Raw genomic sequence first — 12,631 nt, 5'->3', positions numbered from 1 at the left:
CCCTAGGTGGGTGCCTTTGTCACCAGATCCGGAGATGATGCTTGCACGCCTGTGTCTAATTAAATCTGCAAACCATGGCGATTAAAAACAACAGAAAAGGGTGGGCATCTTATGTATTTTAACGAGCTTTACTACTTCGGCAGAACTCCAAAATTAAAAAAAAAAAAAAAAACAAAACCCAAAAAACCCGACAACCTTCAGGTTATTCATCTAATCCAAATCCAAAATACACTGGATGGTTACATTTCAATCAGATCCAAGGATGGGCTGGGGGTGGGGTCGAAGGAGGATCTAAAATTGTCCCGTAAACTCCAGGGGGTAGAAACTTTGCCAAGTTCAATTCTTGTATCCTCAGCGCTTGGAACAGTGAGTGGCGCATAGTAGGTGCTTCCCTTAAATACTGGAGTGAGTCTACGCACGAAATTGTGCGATTCAGGGATGAGTTTCCCAGGGAGGGGGGTGAGGGATGGAGAAGGCCTTTAGCTTTTGTCAGTCTCAAAAGAGTCTTGGATCCCCAAAGGGTTAAAAACCACTTCATACAGACAGAGACATGAAATTTATTTGAAATCAATGTCAAGCATCGGTTATTCTAATCCTGGGGCTTGGCCAGACCTGGGCGTCTGGAATGATCTACGTGCTTAAATACACCACTCGCCACCATTTTCTCCAGGTAATTTTCCATCCCTGCCCCCACCATCAAGGGGAAGAAAGTGCTCCTCGGATTCCGGTTCGCCCTGGCCTCCCGCAGCCGCCGCGGGGGCGGCCCCCAGCGCACCCCCGGGGCGCCGGGCGCGGGGCAGCCGCCCGGACGCGCGCGGGCCTCAGGCGCCGCCGGGACCCCAGCCCCCCAAACTTTGGCAAGTTGCGGGCGCCGAGCGCACCCGGAGGCGCGGGGCGCGGCCGCAGGCGGAGCCGCCCCCTGACGCCGGGCCGCCCCCTCCCGGCCCCGGCCGCCCCGCCGGCTCCGCGGAAAGTTTGCGGCCGCCCCTGCGCCGCGCCCGGGGCCTGGGTGAGACTGCGGCGGCGGCAGGGCGCGGACGGCCATATTTGCCGGCGCGGCCCGAGCCGCCGACAACAAAAAGTGCGCGGGCGCTTGGCGGGCGCTCGGACGGGCACGGGGCTGCCGCGCTACCGCCCGGCCTCGCCGCCGCCGCCGCCGCCCTCGCGGCCTGGCCCCGCCGCGCCCGGCGCGCCCGCCGCCCGGGGGGATGTCTTACAAACCGAACTTGGCCGCGCACATGCCCGCCGCCGCCCTCAACGCCGGTGAGTGAGCCGCGTGCGACGCGCCCCGAGCGCCGCCAAGTTGGGAGTCCGCGCGCCCGACCCCGGCCCGGGGATGCCCGGGGCGCCCGCGGAGGCCGGGGGGCGGGGGGCTCAGGGTCCCGGCCCGGGGCAGCGCTGCCGCCGCCATGATTCCCGAGCCCGCGCCGCGAAAGTTCTCTGGTGCGCCCCGCACGCCGAGGGCCTCGGCTGGGGGTGCGGGGCGGGCGGCCCGGGGTGACCCCCGCGCCGGCGGCTGCGGATCGCAGGGAGCGCGGCGGGCGAGGGCGAGGGCGGGGGAGGCTTGTTCTCGGCTCCTTTTTCCTCCCGATTCTGGGCGGCTCGGCGAGGGCCCCTGCCGGCGGGAGTCGGGAGCGGCCCGGGCCGCGCCGGGAGCTGTGCGCGGGGCGCGGGGCGCGCGGCCCCGCCGCCCTAGGGAGCGGGGTCGTGGAGCAGCCCGGGCGGGGGGCGCTGCGGGCAGGGCCAGGCCCCGCGCGGGCGGGCGCGGATGGAGGGCTGCGGGGCTGCCGCGGGCCCTGAGGTCGCGGGGACGCCGGGACTGGGACCGGGATGGGGTCGCCGGCGGGCAGCGGACTCGGAGGCCCGGGGGCCTCGGCCGGGCGCGTGGGAGTAGGGGCTGCCTCATGCGGTCACGCGGGGATCCCCGTAAGGTGTGCGCGGAGTGAACGAAGTTGGCGCAGCCCTGGGGCTGGTGGGGCCCGCGCGCGGGCGTGGGGGCAATGGGTCACGCGGATGCCCCATCTGGGAGCCCCCAGGGCTGGCCCTGGAAGGCCCTCGATGCAGAAACCGGGAGGGGCTCCCCTTGACCTTCCTGATGCTGCGGCCGCAGCCGGGCGCTCCCAGGAAACTCCTCCAGAAGTTGTCAGGCAGCTTCGGGCTGAGCCCAGGGGACCGAGGGAGCCACGGGGAGTGGGCTCAACATTGAGGGATTCGTAGGTGCCGGGCTTTGTGACCTCACTGGGGCCCTTCTTCTCTGACACTTGGTCGGAAACAGACTTCCCAAAAGGCGGTTGTGTTGCGGGGGGGGGGGGGGGGGAAGGACTCGAGGGGGGAGAGGAGTGGCCCCGTTGGTCACCGATGCCACGCTGGCTCTCCTGCTCGAGTTTTGGGCCTTGTTTGCAAACGTTGACTTCGTAACCCCCCAAATCCGAAGTGGGACCCATAAAAACGATACCTAAAAAAAACCTTGGACACTGAGGTGTAGGGGCAGGAAAGGGTTAAGCGTCAGGGTGCGGAGGGAGAGTTGAATTGCTCACTTGTGGGCTCGGAGTCCCAAAGAGCAAACAGCGACTGTTTTTTTCTCAAACATTCTCACCTCCTCTGGGGTCCGCAGACCTTACAAAGACGGGCTTTGTTGCCAGGTAGGACTGCCAGCAGCCTTCTTCCTCTGGCCTGTGGGGAGGGCAGGGGCTGGTGTTGCCAGCCTGGGCAAGGCTGACAGCTCAGGCTTACCCTGGTGTTATTGGGGCCGGGGCCCTAAACTGGGACCCTCGGGGTTTGGGGTCACAGGGACAGCGGCACTCACGGGGACCCCTGAAGTCCTGTTCTGGGCTGGCTGCACCTGTACTCAGCTTTTCTTCTTTCTCCTGTGGAGAATTCCAGGAGTGCCGAGATCCCCAGATCTGGGCTTTTTGGTGCGCCTCCTCCCCCCCCCCCGCCCCGGGCCCCTTTGCAGAACCCCAGCTCCCCTCCTGCCATTTGCATCCAAGATGGACTCTCCGCTGCCGCCGCTGCTCCTCCGGCTTCCTTGTCATCATCCCTCACGCCCTGCAGCCCTGCCTCCTGTTCATGGGTTGCCAAGCCGCGGCCTGGCCGGTGGTGGCAGTGGCGGAGTTAGACAAAGCCCCCGCCTCCGCCTCCCCCGCCCTAGAGCCCCCCAGGCGCCCCAAGTGGCGGGAAGGCCGCCAGCTCCCCAGGCCCCGCGCTCTTTGTCTGGCGTGGGGGTGGGGAGCCGCGCCTGGCCCCAGGAGCTTCCTGGCCTCTGCCAGCCCCTCGCTCCTGCACACTACGCGCATTGTCTGAGATGCGCCGAGACGGCCTGCGCTGACGTGGTCCCTGTGTCCTGGTCCCTGTGTCTTCAGGAAGGAGTGACCAGGAGTGGAACTCGGAGCCCTTCCGCCATCTCTCTCCAGGACTAGACACCCGCCCGCCACCCTGAACAAGGGAGTGGCCTGGACAGAGCATTGGGGTCACCGAGCTATTGCTCCTCGTCCCCCAGCCAAAATGGGATGATTTCTCCTTCGTCCTCCCTCTCAGCCCTGCAAAACCTAACCCCAGTATCATCAAATAGTAGGATCTGGAGCCCGTAGACCTTCTCTTTGGAAGCACTGCTTCTAACAAATGGAGAAACTGAGGACTGGAGGGCGGGGGGCCTGTCTGAGGTCACACAGCCAGGAGTGGCACAGCTGGGGCTGGCACGAAGTCCAGTGGGGAGGACAGAAAAGGGGAGGTGAGGAGCAGTCGGCAGAGCAGTTGGGGAAGAGGACGGGGGCACACCGAGGGTATGCGAGGGTGCGTGGGAAGTGGCCAGCACCCCTCCTGCCAGGGCGCTGGGATCTTGCAAACGCCTGGTGTGCTGTGCGCGATGCTACCCCCAGCGACTGGCCCTCAAGGCCAGAGAGGTGTAGTGACCAGGATCAGAACCCAGGTCTGTGCCGGCAGAGCATGTGTTCCCCATGCCATGCTTGCTGCCACATCAGAAGCTCAGGAAACTGGGGTTTGGCTGATGTGGTGAGGGGGCTCTGGGGGACATCACCCTGCCCAATTCCTGCAGTGGCCATGGACGTGCGGGATATCATGGGCTTAGTGCGTCCCCCTCCCAAGCAACCCGCCCCTATAGTGCACGTGTCTCATCATCCCCACGTGGGAGGCATGGAAACTGAGGCTCGGAGTGGCACGGTGCTCTGCCCAGTTCAGGATCCAAGTCCACGTTTGCAGTTCCAGCCCTAGCTGGAGTATAACCCTGGGCTGCAGTGGCAGCATCCAGGGCTGGCCTGAGACTCAGGGAGACAGCTCCGAACTGTCCCCGTTCTTGGAGAGAGGGGCAGGTGCTGGGGTAGCTGGCTTCCCTGCACGGAGGGGCAGGTGCCAGGTGCCGGGGTAGCTGGCTCCCTGCGTTGGCCTCCTCTATGCTGTGTGCCCTGGGGCCACCCCCTCAGGTCCATTTCTCTAAATCGAGGGGCCTGGAGCCAGGGTTCTCCAGGGCTCCTCCCGGCTCCCCCAGCTTGAGGCCCTGAACTTCCTTCCTCCTCTGCCCCTCCCCTCACCCACACCAAGCGAGCAGCTGGTGGGTTTGGCCAGCCTGGTACCAGCTGTCTGTCCCCGAGGCCAAGTCTGCGGCGCCCACTGTGTGTGTGAGAGAGAGACCGTGTGGCTCTGGGGGCGGCAGGCGGGCAGCTGCCGAGGAGGACTAGGTAAATTCTCCATGGTTACCGCTGTTTGTCATTCTGCAGGATATCCTTTACCCGCTAATGGCCACTGGGACGCCATTGCGGGGCCGCGTGCTCCCAGCCACAGACTCCCCTGCCAGATCCAGGAGGCTGCGTTCTGGGCTGGGCCCTGCTTGGTCACTGACTGCAGCCCTGGACAGGCCCCAATGTTGCATCCCATATGTGGGGCCTCAACCCTCCTCTCTTGGGATACAGAGCCCTTGGGTCATAGACTGTTCAGAGTCTGGTCCCCTCTTTGGGGAGGGGGAGACAGGCACAGAGAGGTTGAGGGGCTTTATCTGGGGCACACAGAGGCCGTGGTGTTCTCTAGATTCCTGATTTGCTGTCCAGCGTGCCTGTCTCCAGCCAGGGTTGGGTCTCAAATACTCCAAGGCCTTCCTGTCTTCCCCGTCATTGAGCACAGCAGAGATTTGGGCGCATAGAAGCAAAAAGGCTTGGAAGCTCAGCCTGGTTTCGACCAGACTACGTGGCGGTGTGGTGTGATGTGGCCTCTAGGTTCTCAGCCTCTGGGGACCAGGACACAGGGAGAGGGGATGGGCAGAGATGAGGCCAGGAGTGGCAATAATTTTATCTTTGGGAGCAGCCCTGCTGCTTGGAAGGTTCTGGTTGGATGGGACGGAGCTCTGTGAGGACCAGCGGCTGCCGCAGAGCTGGGGATGGTCGGGTGCCTTGTAGCTACATTTCATTATCCGTCTTCTACGCTGGTCAAACCGGAGGTGGAGAGCAGGGTTCTCCATCCTGCTACAGTTGGTGGTGTGGGTCCTGGGCAAGGGCTGTTGCAGGACCCGGAGTCCTTGCCTTGGTACAACTGGCTGAGCTGACTCCTGGCCTCTCTCTCTCCCCACCCCACAGCTGGGAGTGTCCACTCGCCTTCCAGCAGCATGGCGACGTCTTCACAGTACCGCCAGCTGCTCAGTGACTACGGGCCACCGTCCCTAGGCTACACCCAGGTATGGCAATGGGGGTGATGGCGTGGTGGGAGGGCCAGGGGGAGACATGCTCCCCGCCATCAGAGGAGAGGAGTTGGTGGAAGAGACGGAGCAGAAAGGATGGGACGGAGTTTTCTCAGCCCGAGGCCCTGGCTGCGCTCCTGCTCAGAACACATCAGAATGGAGGGCACTGGGGACTGTGCTTCGTGGGGACGTGTGAGGTGGAGGGGACAGGAGAGCACCAGGAAGGGGCAGCAGCCCAAGCTGTGCTGAGGCCCCCACCCCACGCGTTCCTCCAGTGGGTCTCCTCACTCCTCTTTCCTGGGCAAGTGAGGCCTGACCTTGACGCTGGCTCTCCAAGCTGGGACAGAAGACAGGGTCAGTTCCCACTTGCTCTCCATGGGCGTGGGAGCAGCAAAGAGGAGGTGGCCCTGTCTTGAGAGCCAAGCTGCCTCTTGTCGAGGGCCAGTATTTGAGAGCGTGGCCTGGGCGAGGCCGCTCCCTGGTTCTACCACTTTCCAGACTGTGACCCCCACTTGGTAACTGCCCAAGACCCGGGCTCCTCATCAGCCCAAGGGTGATCCTATTACCCCCAGCCCAGGCTGGCGAACAGAAGGAATGGGGCAGCCATCATCTCAGCTGCACCCCACATCTCCAAGGGATGAGCCGTCCCGGGGAAGGTCCCAGCGAGAAGATGCTCTCCCTGGCTAGGCCCCAGCGCCAGTGTTCTGAGGTCATCATGGAGCCTGTTCCTTGCCGAGTGGGCGGCTCCCCGGCCATGCCCCGCCAGGCCGCCCTGCCCCAGGAGGAGAAGCAGGTGTGGGCCCATGAGCGAGACCGGCTGAAGAAGTGGCGGCTGTGGGAGGCCAGGCAGAGGCGCAGCCGGGAGTGGCAATGCCATGTTCTGGCCATGCGACGGCGGCGCCGGGACAGGCGGGAGGCCTGTGAGGCCTGGAGGCAGTGCTGTGGAGAGGCAGAGCAGCCGGAGCAGGATGAGGACAGGACAGAGCGCGAGGCCAGGGGACAGAGGCGGTGGTGGAGGAGGGAGGAGGCAAGGACCTCGCCCAGGGAGCTGGCGTGGCTATGGGAGGAGGTGGCCAAGGGGAGGTAGCCTGGGCTTGCGGGCTTGCGGGCTTGTCGGAAGCCCAGCCTTGCTGATCTGGGTGCTTGCTGTGGGGCTCCCGGTGGTGGTGGGAGGAGAGGTTTTCTGGGGGGTGGGCCCTGTCGGTGGGGGGATGAGAGAAGGGAATGCATTCCAGGCTCTGACTGGGCCATGGCGGATGGCTGTGGTCCTGGTGGCCCAGGTGTGGCCTCTGTCTCCCCACTGGCTTGGAGGCTCGGCACCTGGGATGTGTCCTCCCACCCATCTGCGTCCTGGGAAATGCTGTTTGGACTCTTTTGTGCCAAAATGAGCTGGTTCCCCTGTTTTGTTCATTGGAGATGTTAAAACTTGCTTCCTGGAGACGGCTGGGTGGTCTCCCTGAGCGTGTGAGGATAGGAGGGTGAGGACCATCTCCCTAACTTGTAGTTGTCCCCTAGAATGGGACGTGCCTTGGCCCAGCTGAGGTGGCTGCCCCAGGAGTCTGAGGCTGGGCTGCGTTCCCTACCCTGACTGGCCCGGGGCCCTCTCCACCCGCCTGCCTGTGGCCTTGGGGTCACGCTGCTGAACGCTTTTTTTTTTTTTTCCCCGAGATGGAGTCTCACTCTGTTGCCCAGGCTGGAGTGCAGTAGAGTGATCTTGGCTCACTGCATCCTCCACCTCCTGGGTCCAAGCAGTTCTGCCTCAGCCTCCTGAGTAACTGGGACTACAGGCACGCACCACCACGCCCGGCTAATTTTGCTGAACCCATTTCTTTCTGATTCTAGGGAACTGGGAACAGCCAGGTGCCCCAAAGCAAATACGCGGAGCTGCTGGCCATCATCGAAGAGCTGGGGAAGGAGATCAGACCCACGTACGCGGGGAGCAAGAGTGCCATGGAGAGGCTGAAGCGCGGTAAGCCTGGCCCCGCTGCCCTGTCAGTGACCACAGTGCTAGGCCTTCAACTCTGGAAAGACTTTGAGGAAAATGTGGGAAGGTGGGCTAGGGATGGGGCTCACTCATTGGAGCTCCTGTCTTGTTACAGAGTTGCCGTCTGCTGTGGAGGCCTCAGGCAGGCGATGGGTCTGGTGGCGAGGGGCCTGGGGGGCCAGATGTCTTCAGAGGGGTCTTCCGGGAAGGGCAGCCCAGGCAGGGAGCCCTTCTTACCCTGTGTGCTGCCAGGGGGTCTGCTGGCTTTCAAGGGTGTGTTCGAAGTGCCCCCCGCCCCCGACCCTGCCTGGTCTGCTCCTGTTGGCCGACACTGGTCCTAGGGAAGCCAAGCTCAGGGTTCATCGGTGCCTGCACTGCCCTTTGCTGTCACCTCTTCGGAGGGAGACCCAAGGAAGTGTGTGGGTCTGTGCTAGGGTCTGGGGAGGGAGGCTGAGAGCACTTTGTTCTTTAATGATTGGAGAGGGAGGGCAGGCAGGAGATGACAGAGCACAAGGGACTCGTGTTAAGGTGTGACTGTCCAGCTGATTTCGAAAGGACGTTAAATAGGTTGCTACCTTCTGAAATAAAAGGGGAGTGGAGGGAGAGCAGGATTTCTGTTTTAGAAGGTGACAGTGCAGTCGAGCCATAGCCCATGAACTCATTCAAGATGAGGGGAGACTTGGGACTTGGGGCTCTTTTTTTTTTTTTTTTTGGGAGATGGAGTTTTACTCTTGTTGCCCAGGCTGGAGTGCAGTGGTGCAATCTTGGCTCACCGCAACCTCCGCCTCCTGGGTTTCAGTGATTCTCCTGCCTCGGCCTCCCAAGTAGCTGGGATTACAGGCATGCGCCACCACACCGTCTAATTTTTTGTATTTTTAGTAAAGACAGGGTTTCTCCATGTTGGTCAGGCTGGTCTTGAACTCCCAACCTCAGGTGATCCACCTGCCTTGGCCTCCCAAAGTGCTGGTATCACAGGTGTGAGCCACCGCACCCGGCCAGGGACTTGGGGTTAGGGTTCTTAAAAAGGCTGGAGAAGCAACCTGGGAGAGGAACGTTCTCTTTTTTTTTGAGATGGAGTCTAGCTCTGTCACCCAGGCTGGAGTGTAGTGGCGTGATCTCGGCTCACTGCAACCTCCACCTCCCGGGTTCAAACGATTTTCCTGCCTCAGCCTCCCAAGTAGCTGGGACTACAGGTGTGCGCCACTACACCCAGCTAAGTTTTGTATTTTTAGTAGAGACTGGGTTTCGCCATGTTGGTTGGCCAGGATGGTTTCGATTTCTTGACCCTGTGATCCTCCCGCCTTGGCCTCCCAAAGTGCTGGGATTACAGGTGTTGAGCCACCGCACCTGGCCTGGGAGAGGAACATTCTTTGGTTGTAAATCTGTAGCATAAATGGGGGCTGTAGTTGAAGTCATGACCCCAGTGACACGAGGGCCAGTTGAGGACAGGCTGCTGCCAGGAGCGGAGTTGCTCTGGAGTTTATGAAACCTTTGTGAAGAGGTTGACAGATCTCAAAGCTAGGTTGGGACTAGCAGGGTTAGAGGATGTGATTGAAGAGGGCCTGGGGAAGGGATGTAGAGCCCAACCGTGGTCTCGCCCGGAGAGTTGGGTGGTCCCAGGGCTGCTCTCCGGTAGCTGGGGAGCTGGTTACCCGAATGGAAATTCCTGGGAAGATGCTGGGTCCCAGAGTCCAACAGGTGATTTGCAGTCACCCAGAAAAGGCACTGGTTCAAGTCAGCAAATGCGTACAAACTGCCAGTCTTTTAGTAACAAAGAAGACCTAGTGCTACCCCTTGGCCAACAGCCAAGCCCAGGCTTACGAAGCTCATGTCACAGCAGGGTGAAAACACGTCATAGAGGGCATAGGAGCATTTTAGGTAGGTTGGCAACTACAGCCCATGAGCCAAGAGCCAAGAATAGTGTGTGTTTTTTTTTTTGAGACAGAGTCTCGCTCTATCACCCAGGCTGGAGTGCAGTGGCATGATCTCGGCTCACTGCAAACTCTGCCTCCCGGGTTCAAGCAATTCTCCTGCCTCAGCCTCCCGAGTAGCTGGGATTATAGGCGCCCATCACCACGCCCATCTAATTTTTGTATTTTTAGTAGAGATGGGGTTGTACCATGTTGGCCAGGCTGGTCTCAAACTCGTGACCTCAGGTGATCTGCCCACCTCGGCCTCCCAAAGTGCTGGGATTACAGGTGTGAGCCACCGCGACAGGCATGGTTCTTAATGGTTGAAAAAAAAAATGATTTTGGGACGTGTGAAAGTTATCTGAAATTCAGACTTTAGTGTTCATAAATAAAGGTTTGTGGGGCCAGGTGTGATGGTGCACGCCTGTAATCCAGCAGTTTGGGAGGCTGAAGCCAGGAGCAACATAGTGAGACTCCCATCTCTACAAATAATAATAAAACAGCCAGGCATGGTGGTGTGTGCCTACAGTCCCAGCTTCTCTGGAGGCTGAGGTGGGAGGATCACCTGATCCTGGAAGGTTGAGGCTGCAGTGAGCTGTGATCATGCCACTGCACTCCAGCCTGGGTGACAGGGCAAGATGCTGTCTCAAAAGAAATTTGAGTGAAGTAGTTGTGTCAGAGACTGTGCAGCCTGCAGAGCTCAAAATATTTGCTGTCTGGTCCTCACAGAAAACATTCTCTAAGGCTCTGAGTTAGATTCTAAGATTTGTGAGGTGATGATGTGGGATGTCATTCCCAGTGGCCTCTGGGAATCATGTATTAGAAGGAATAGAATCCTTAGTGTCTATTAAAAGATCATATTTCATGAAGTTCACTAGAGGCAGAAAGAGAAAAAAGGTAAGCACCAAACCATAGAGACAAAAGACTGGGGAAGATTCATCGGGCAGAAGGTAGCTGCAGAGTCTTGTGGGGTTGTCCCCATGGACCCAGGGTCCCGCGTGGGCAGCAGTCAGTTCTCTGCGCCCTGACGTGTGCTGCTGGAGCCATTCTCTTGCTTACTTGCGCCGGTCAAGCCCTTTCTAGAATTCAGACTGAAGAAGCCAGAGAAAAATCTCCACAGTGGGTCAAGCAAAAGAATTTGGGTGGAGACATGTCTTTCATCCAACAGTGTCATGGAAGGACAGCTTGCTGGTGTCACCTTGAATGCAGGAAAAAATGTTTAGAGAGACAGGAAGAGTTGTGGTGAGGAGGGAAGGGCTTTAGAGAGGGATGGGATTGTTAGCATCCTTTAGGGTTGCTTGGTTATAGGTTTCCCCAGTTCCCTTTCTGTCTGAGGGTTTTGTGGACAGGCTGTGGAGGGATGGATCCTCTTCCTGTTCCAGAACGGGCTCTGCTGGCTGGTCCTGTGCACCGGCTGACCTCAGGTCTCTGCCTCTCTTTCAGGCATCATTCACGCTAGAGGACTGGTTCGGGAGTGCTTGGCAGAAACGGAACGGAATGCCAGATCCTAGCTGCCTTGTTGGTTTTGAAGGATTTCCATCTTTTTACAAGATGAGAAGTTACAGTTCATCTCCCCTGTTCAGATGAAACCCTTGTTTTCAAAATGGTTACAGTTTGGTTTTCCCTCCCATGGTTCACGGGGCTCTGAGCCTACAGTCTCAAAGATCCAGAAAAGATTTTGCAGTCAATTAGGATTTGCATTTTAAGTAGTTAGGAACTGCCCAGGTATTTTTGTTTTTTAAGCATTGATTTAAAAGATGCACGTAAACTTATCTTACAGCAAACAGTAGTTTGCCTCCAAGACACCATTGTCTCCCTTTAATCTTCTCTTTTGAATACATTTGTTACCCACGGTGTTCTTTGTTCCTTTTCATAAGCTAATATACCACTCTAGGGATTTTGTTTTGAACGCATATTGACAGCACGCTTTACTTAGTAGCCGGTTCCCATTTGCCATACAGTGTAGGTTCTGCTTAATGTAACTTCTTTTTTGCTTAAGCATTTGCATGACTATTAGTGCTTCAAAGTCAATTTTTAAAAATGCACAAGTTATAAATACAGAAGAAAGAGCAACCCACCAAACCCTAACAAGGACCCCAGAACACTTTCATACTAAGACTGTAAGTAGATCTCAGTTCCGCGTTTATTGTAAGTTGATAAAAACATCTGGAAGAAAATGACTAAAACTGTTTGCATCTTTGTATGTATTTATTACTTGATGTAATAAAGCTTATTTTCATTAACAATTTGTATTAAAATGTGGGTTCCTTGAATTCTTACGTGCTGTTTTATTTTTTTGAGACAGGGTCTTGTTTTGCCACCCAGGCTGGAGTGCAGTAATGTAATCTTGGCTCACCGCAGCCTCAACCTCCTGGGCTCAAGCAATCCTCTCACCTCAGCCTCCCTAGTGGCTGGAACTACAGGCGTGTGCCACTGCGCCTGAATAATTTTTAAAAGACTTTTTGTATTGAATGAATGGGTGTGTGAAGGAAAAAAAAACTTTTTGTAGAGATGAGGTCTCACTATGTTGCCTAGGCTGGATCCTGGGCTCAAGTGATCCTTCCACCTTAGCCTCTCAAAGTACTGGGATTTTAGGTGTGAGCTACCACGCCTGGTCTAAAGAAGTGCTATTTTAAATAATCTCTCATGAAAGTGCTTGAAATGCTTGTTCCCTGGTGCCGTGAAGAAATAGCACTTGAACGTAAATTTAATTTACTCAGCAAGGCCATTTTTACTTCCTGCAGAAAGGGTACACTCGCCAGCAGTTTTGCCACGAGAGTACACCAAACAAAGAGACAGGGTCATTTGTAACCTGACGCATCCACCCTACTGCTGTGTCTGGTTTCCATTGGCTGGAACGGGACCTCACATTCTGTATTTGTCCTGAATGGCGAGCAACTTAAAACTTTTTAAAAGAAGCAAAGGCAGAGGAGAACAAAGGAAGGAGAAAGTAACTTGTGGAATGGTGAGAAAGGTAAAAACACTTTTAAATAAGGAAGAGGAACAGGCTATGACCTAATGCTTGCTCGGACCAGTGTAAGCATGCCAGGGTAA

General features: G+C 57.8%; 1 protein-coding gene across 3 annotated transcripts; it reads left to right on the top strand.

The window, feature by feature from the left end:
- Positions 1-651: 651 nt before the first annotated feature.
- On the top strand, positions 652-11,823 carry CDK2AP1 (cyclin dependent kinase 2 associated protein 1). 3 transcript variants are annotated; one of them, XM_054528417.1, is made up of 4 exons: positions 652-670; positions 5,583-5,680; positions 7,526-7,652; positions 11,021-11,823. In XM_054528417.1, the coding sequence occupies exons 2-4, from the start codon at positions 5,612-5,614 to the stop codon at positions 11,086-11,088; spliced, it is 264 nt and encodes an 87-aa protein (XP_054384392.1). In that variant the 5' UTR covers positions 652-670; positions 5,583-5,611; the 3' UTR covers positions 11,089-11,823. The 3 variants fall into 3 exon arrangements, with proteins under 3 accessions (XP_054384392.1, XP_024112796.1, XP_054384391.1); XM_024257028.3 differs by lacking the exon at positions 652-670 and adding an exon at positions 933-1,263; XM_054528416.1 differs by lacking the exon at positions 652-670 and adding an exon at positions 2,535-2,642.
- Positions 11,824-12,631: the final 808 nt, after the last annotated feature.

Source organism: Pongo abelii, chromosome 10 (genome assembly GCF_028885655.2).
Source record: "Pongo abelii isolate AG06213 chromosome 10, NHGRI_mPonAbe1-v2.0_pri, whole genome shotgun sequence".
Taxonomy (NCBI): Eukaryota; Metazoa; Chordata; class Mammalia; order Primates; family Hominidae; genus Pongo; species Pongo abelii.
The sequence above is the reverse complement of the archived record's forward strand: the minus strand, read 5'-3'. Positions and strand labels throughout refer to the sequence as shown.

Excerpts from the sequence above, each read along its gene's own strand:
- CDK2AP1 (XM_024257028.3), top strand. The coding sequence starts at position 1,209 with ATGTCTTACAAACCGAACTTGGCCGCGCACATGCCCGCCGCCGCCCTC. Across the intron at positions 5,681-7,525 it reads CGTCCCTAGGCTACACCCAG|GGAACTGGGAACAGCCAGGT; the intron begins GTATGGCAATGG and ends TTCTGATTCTAG. Across the intron at positions 7,653-11,020 it reads CATGGAGAGGCTGAAGCGCG|GCATCATTCACGCTAGAGGA; the intron begins GTAAGCCTGGCC and ends CCTCTCTTTCAG.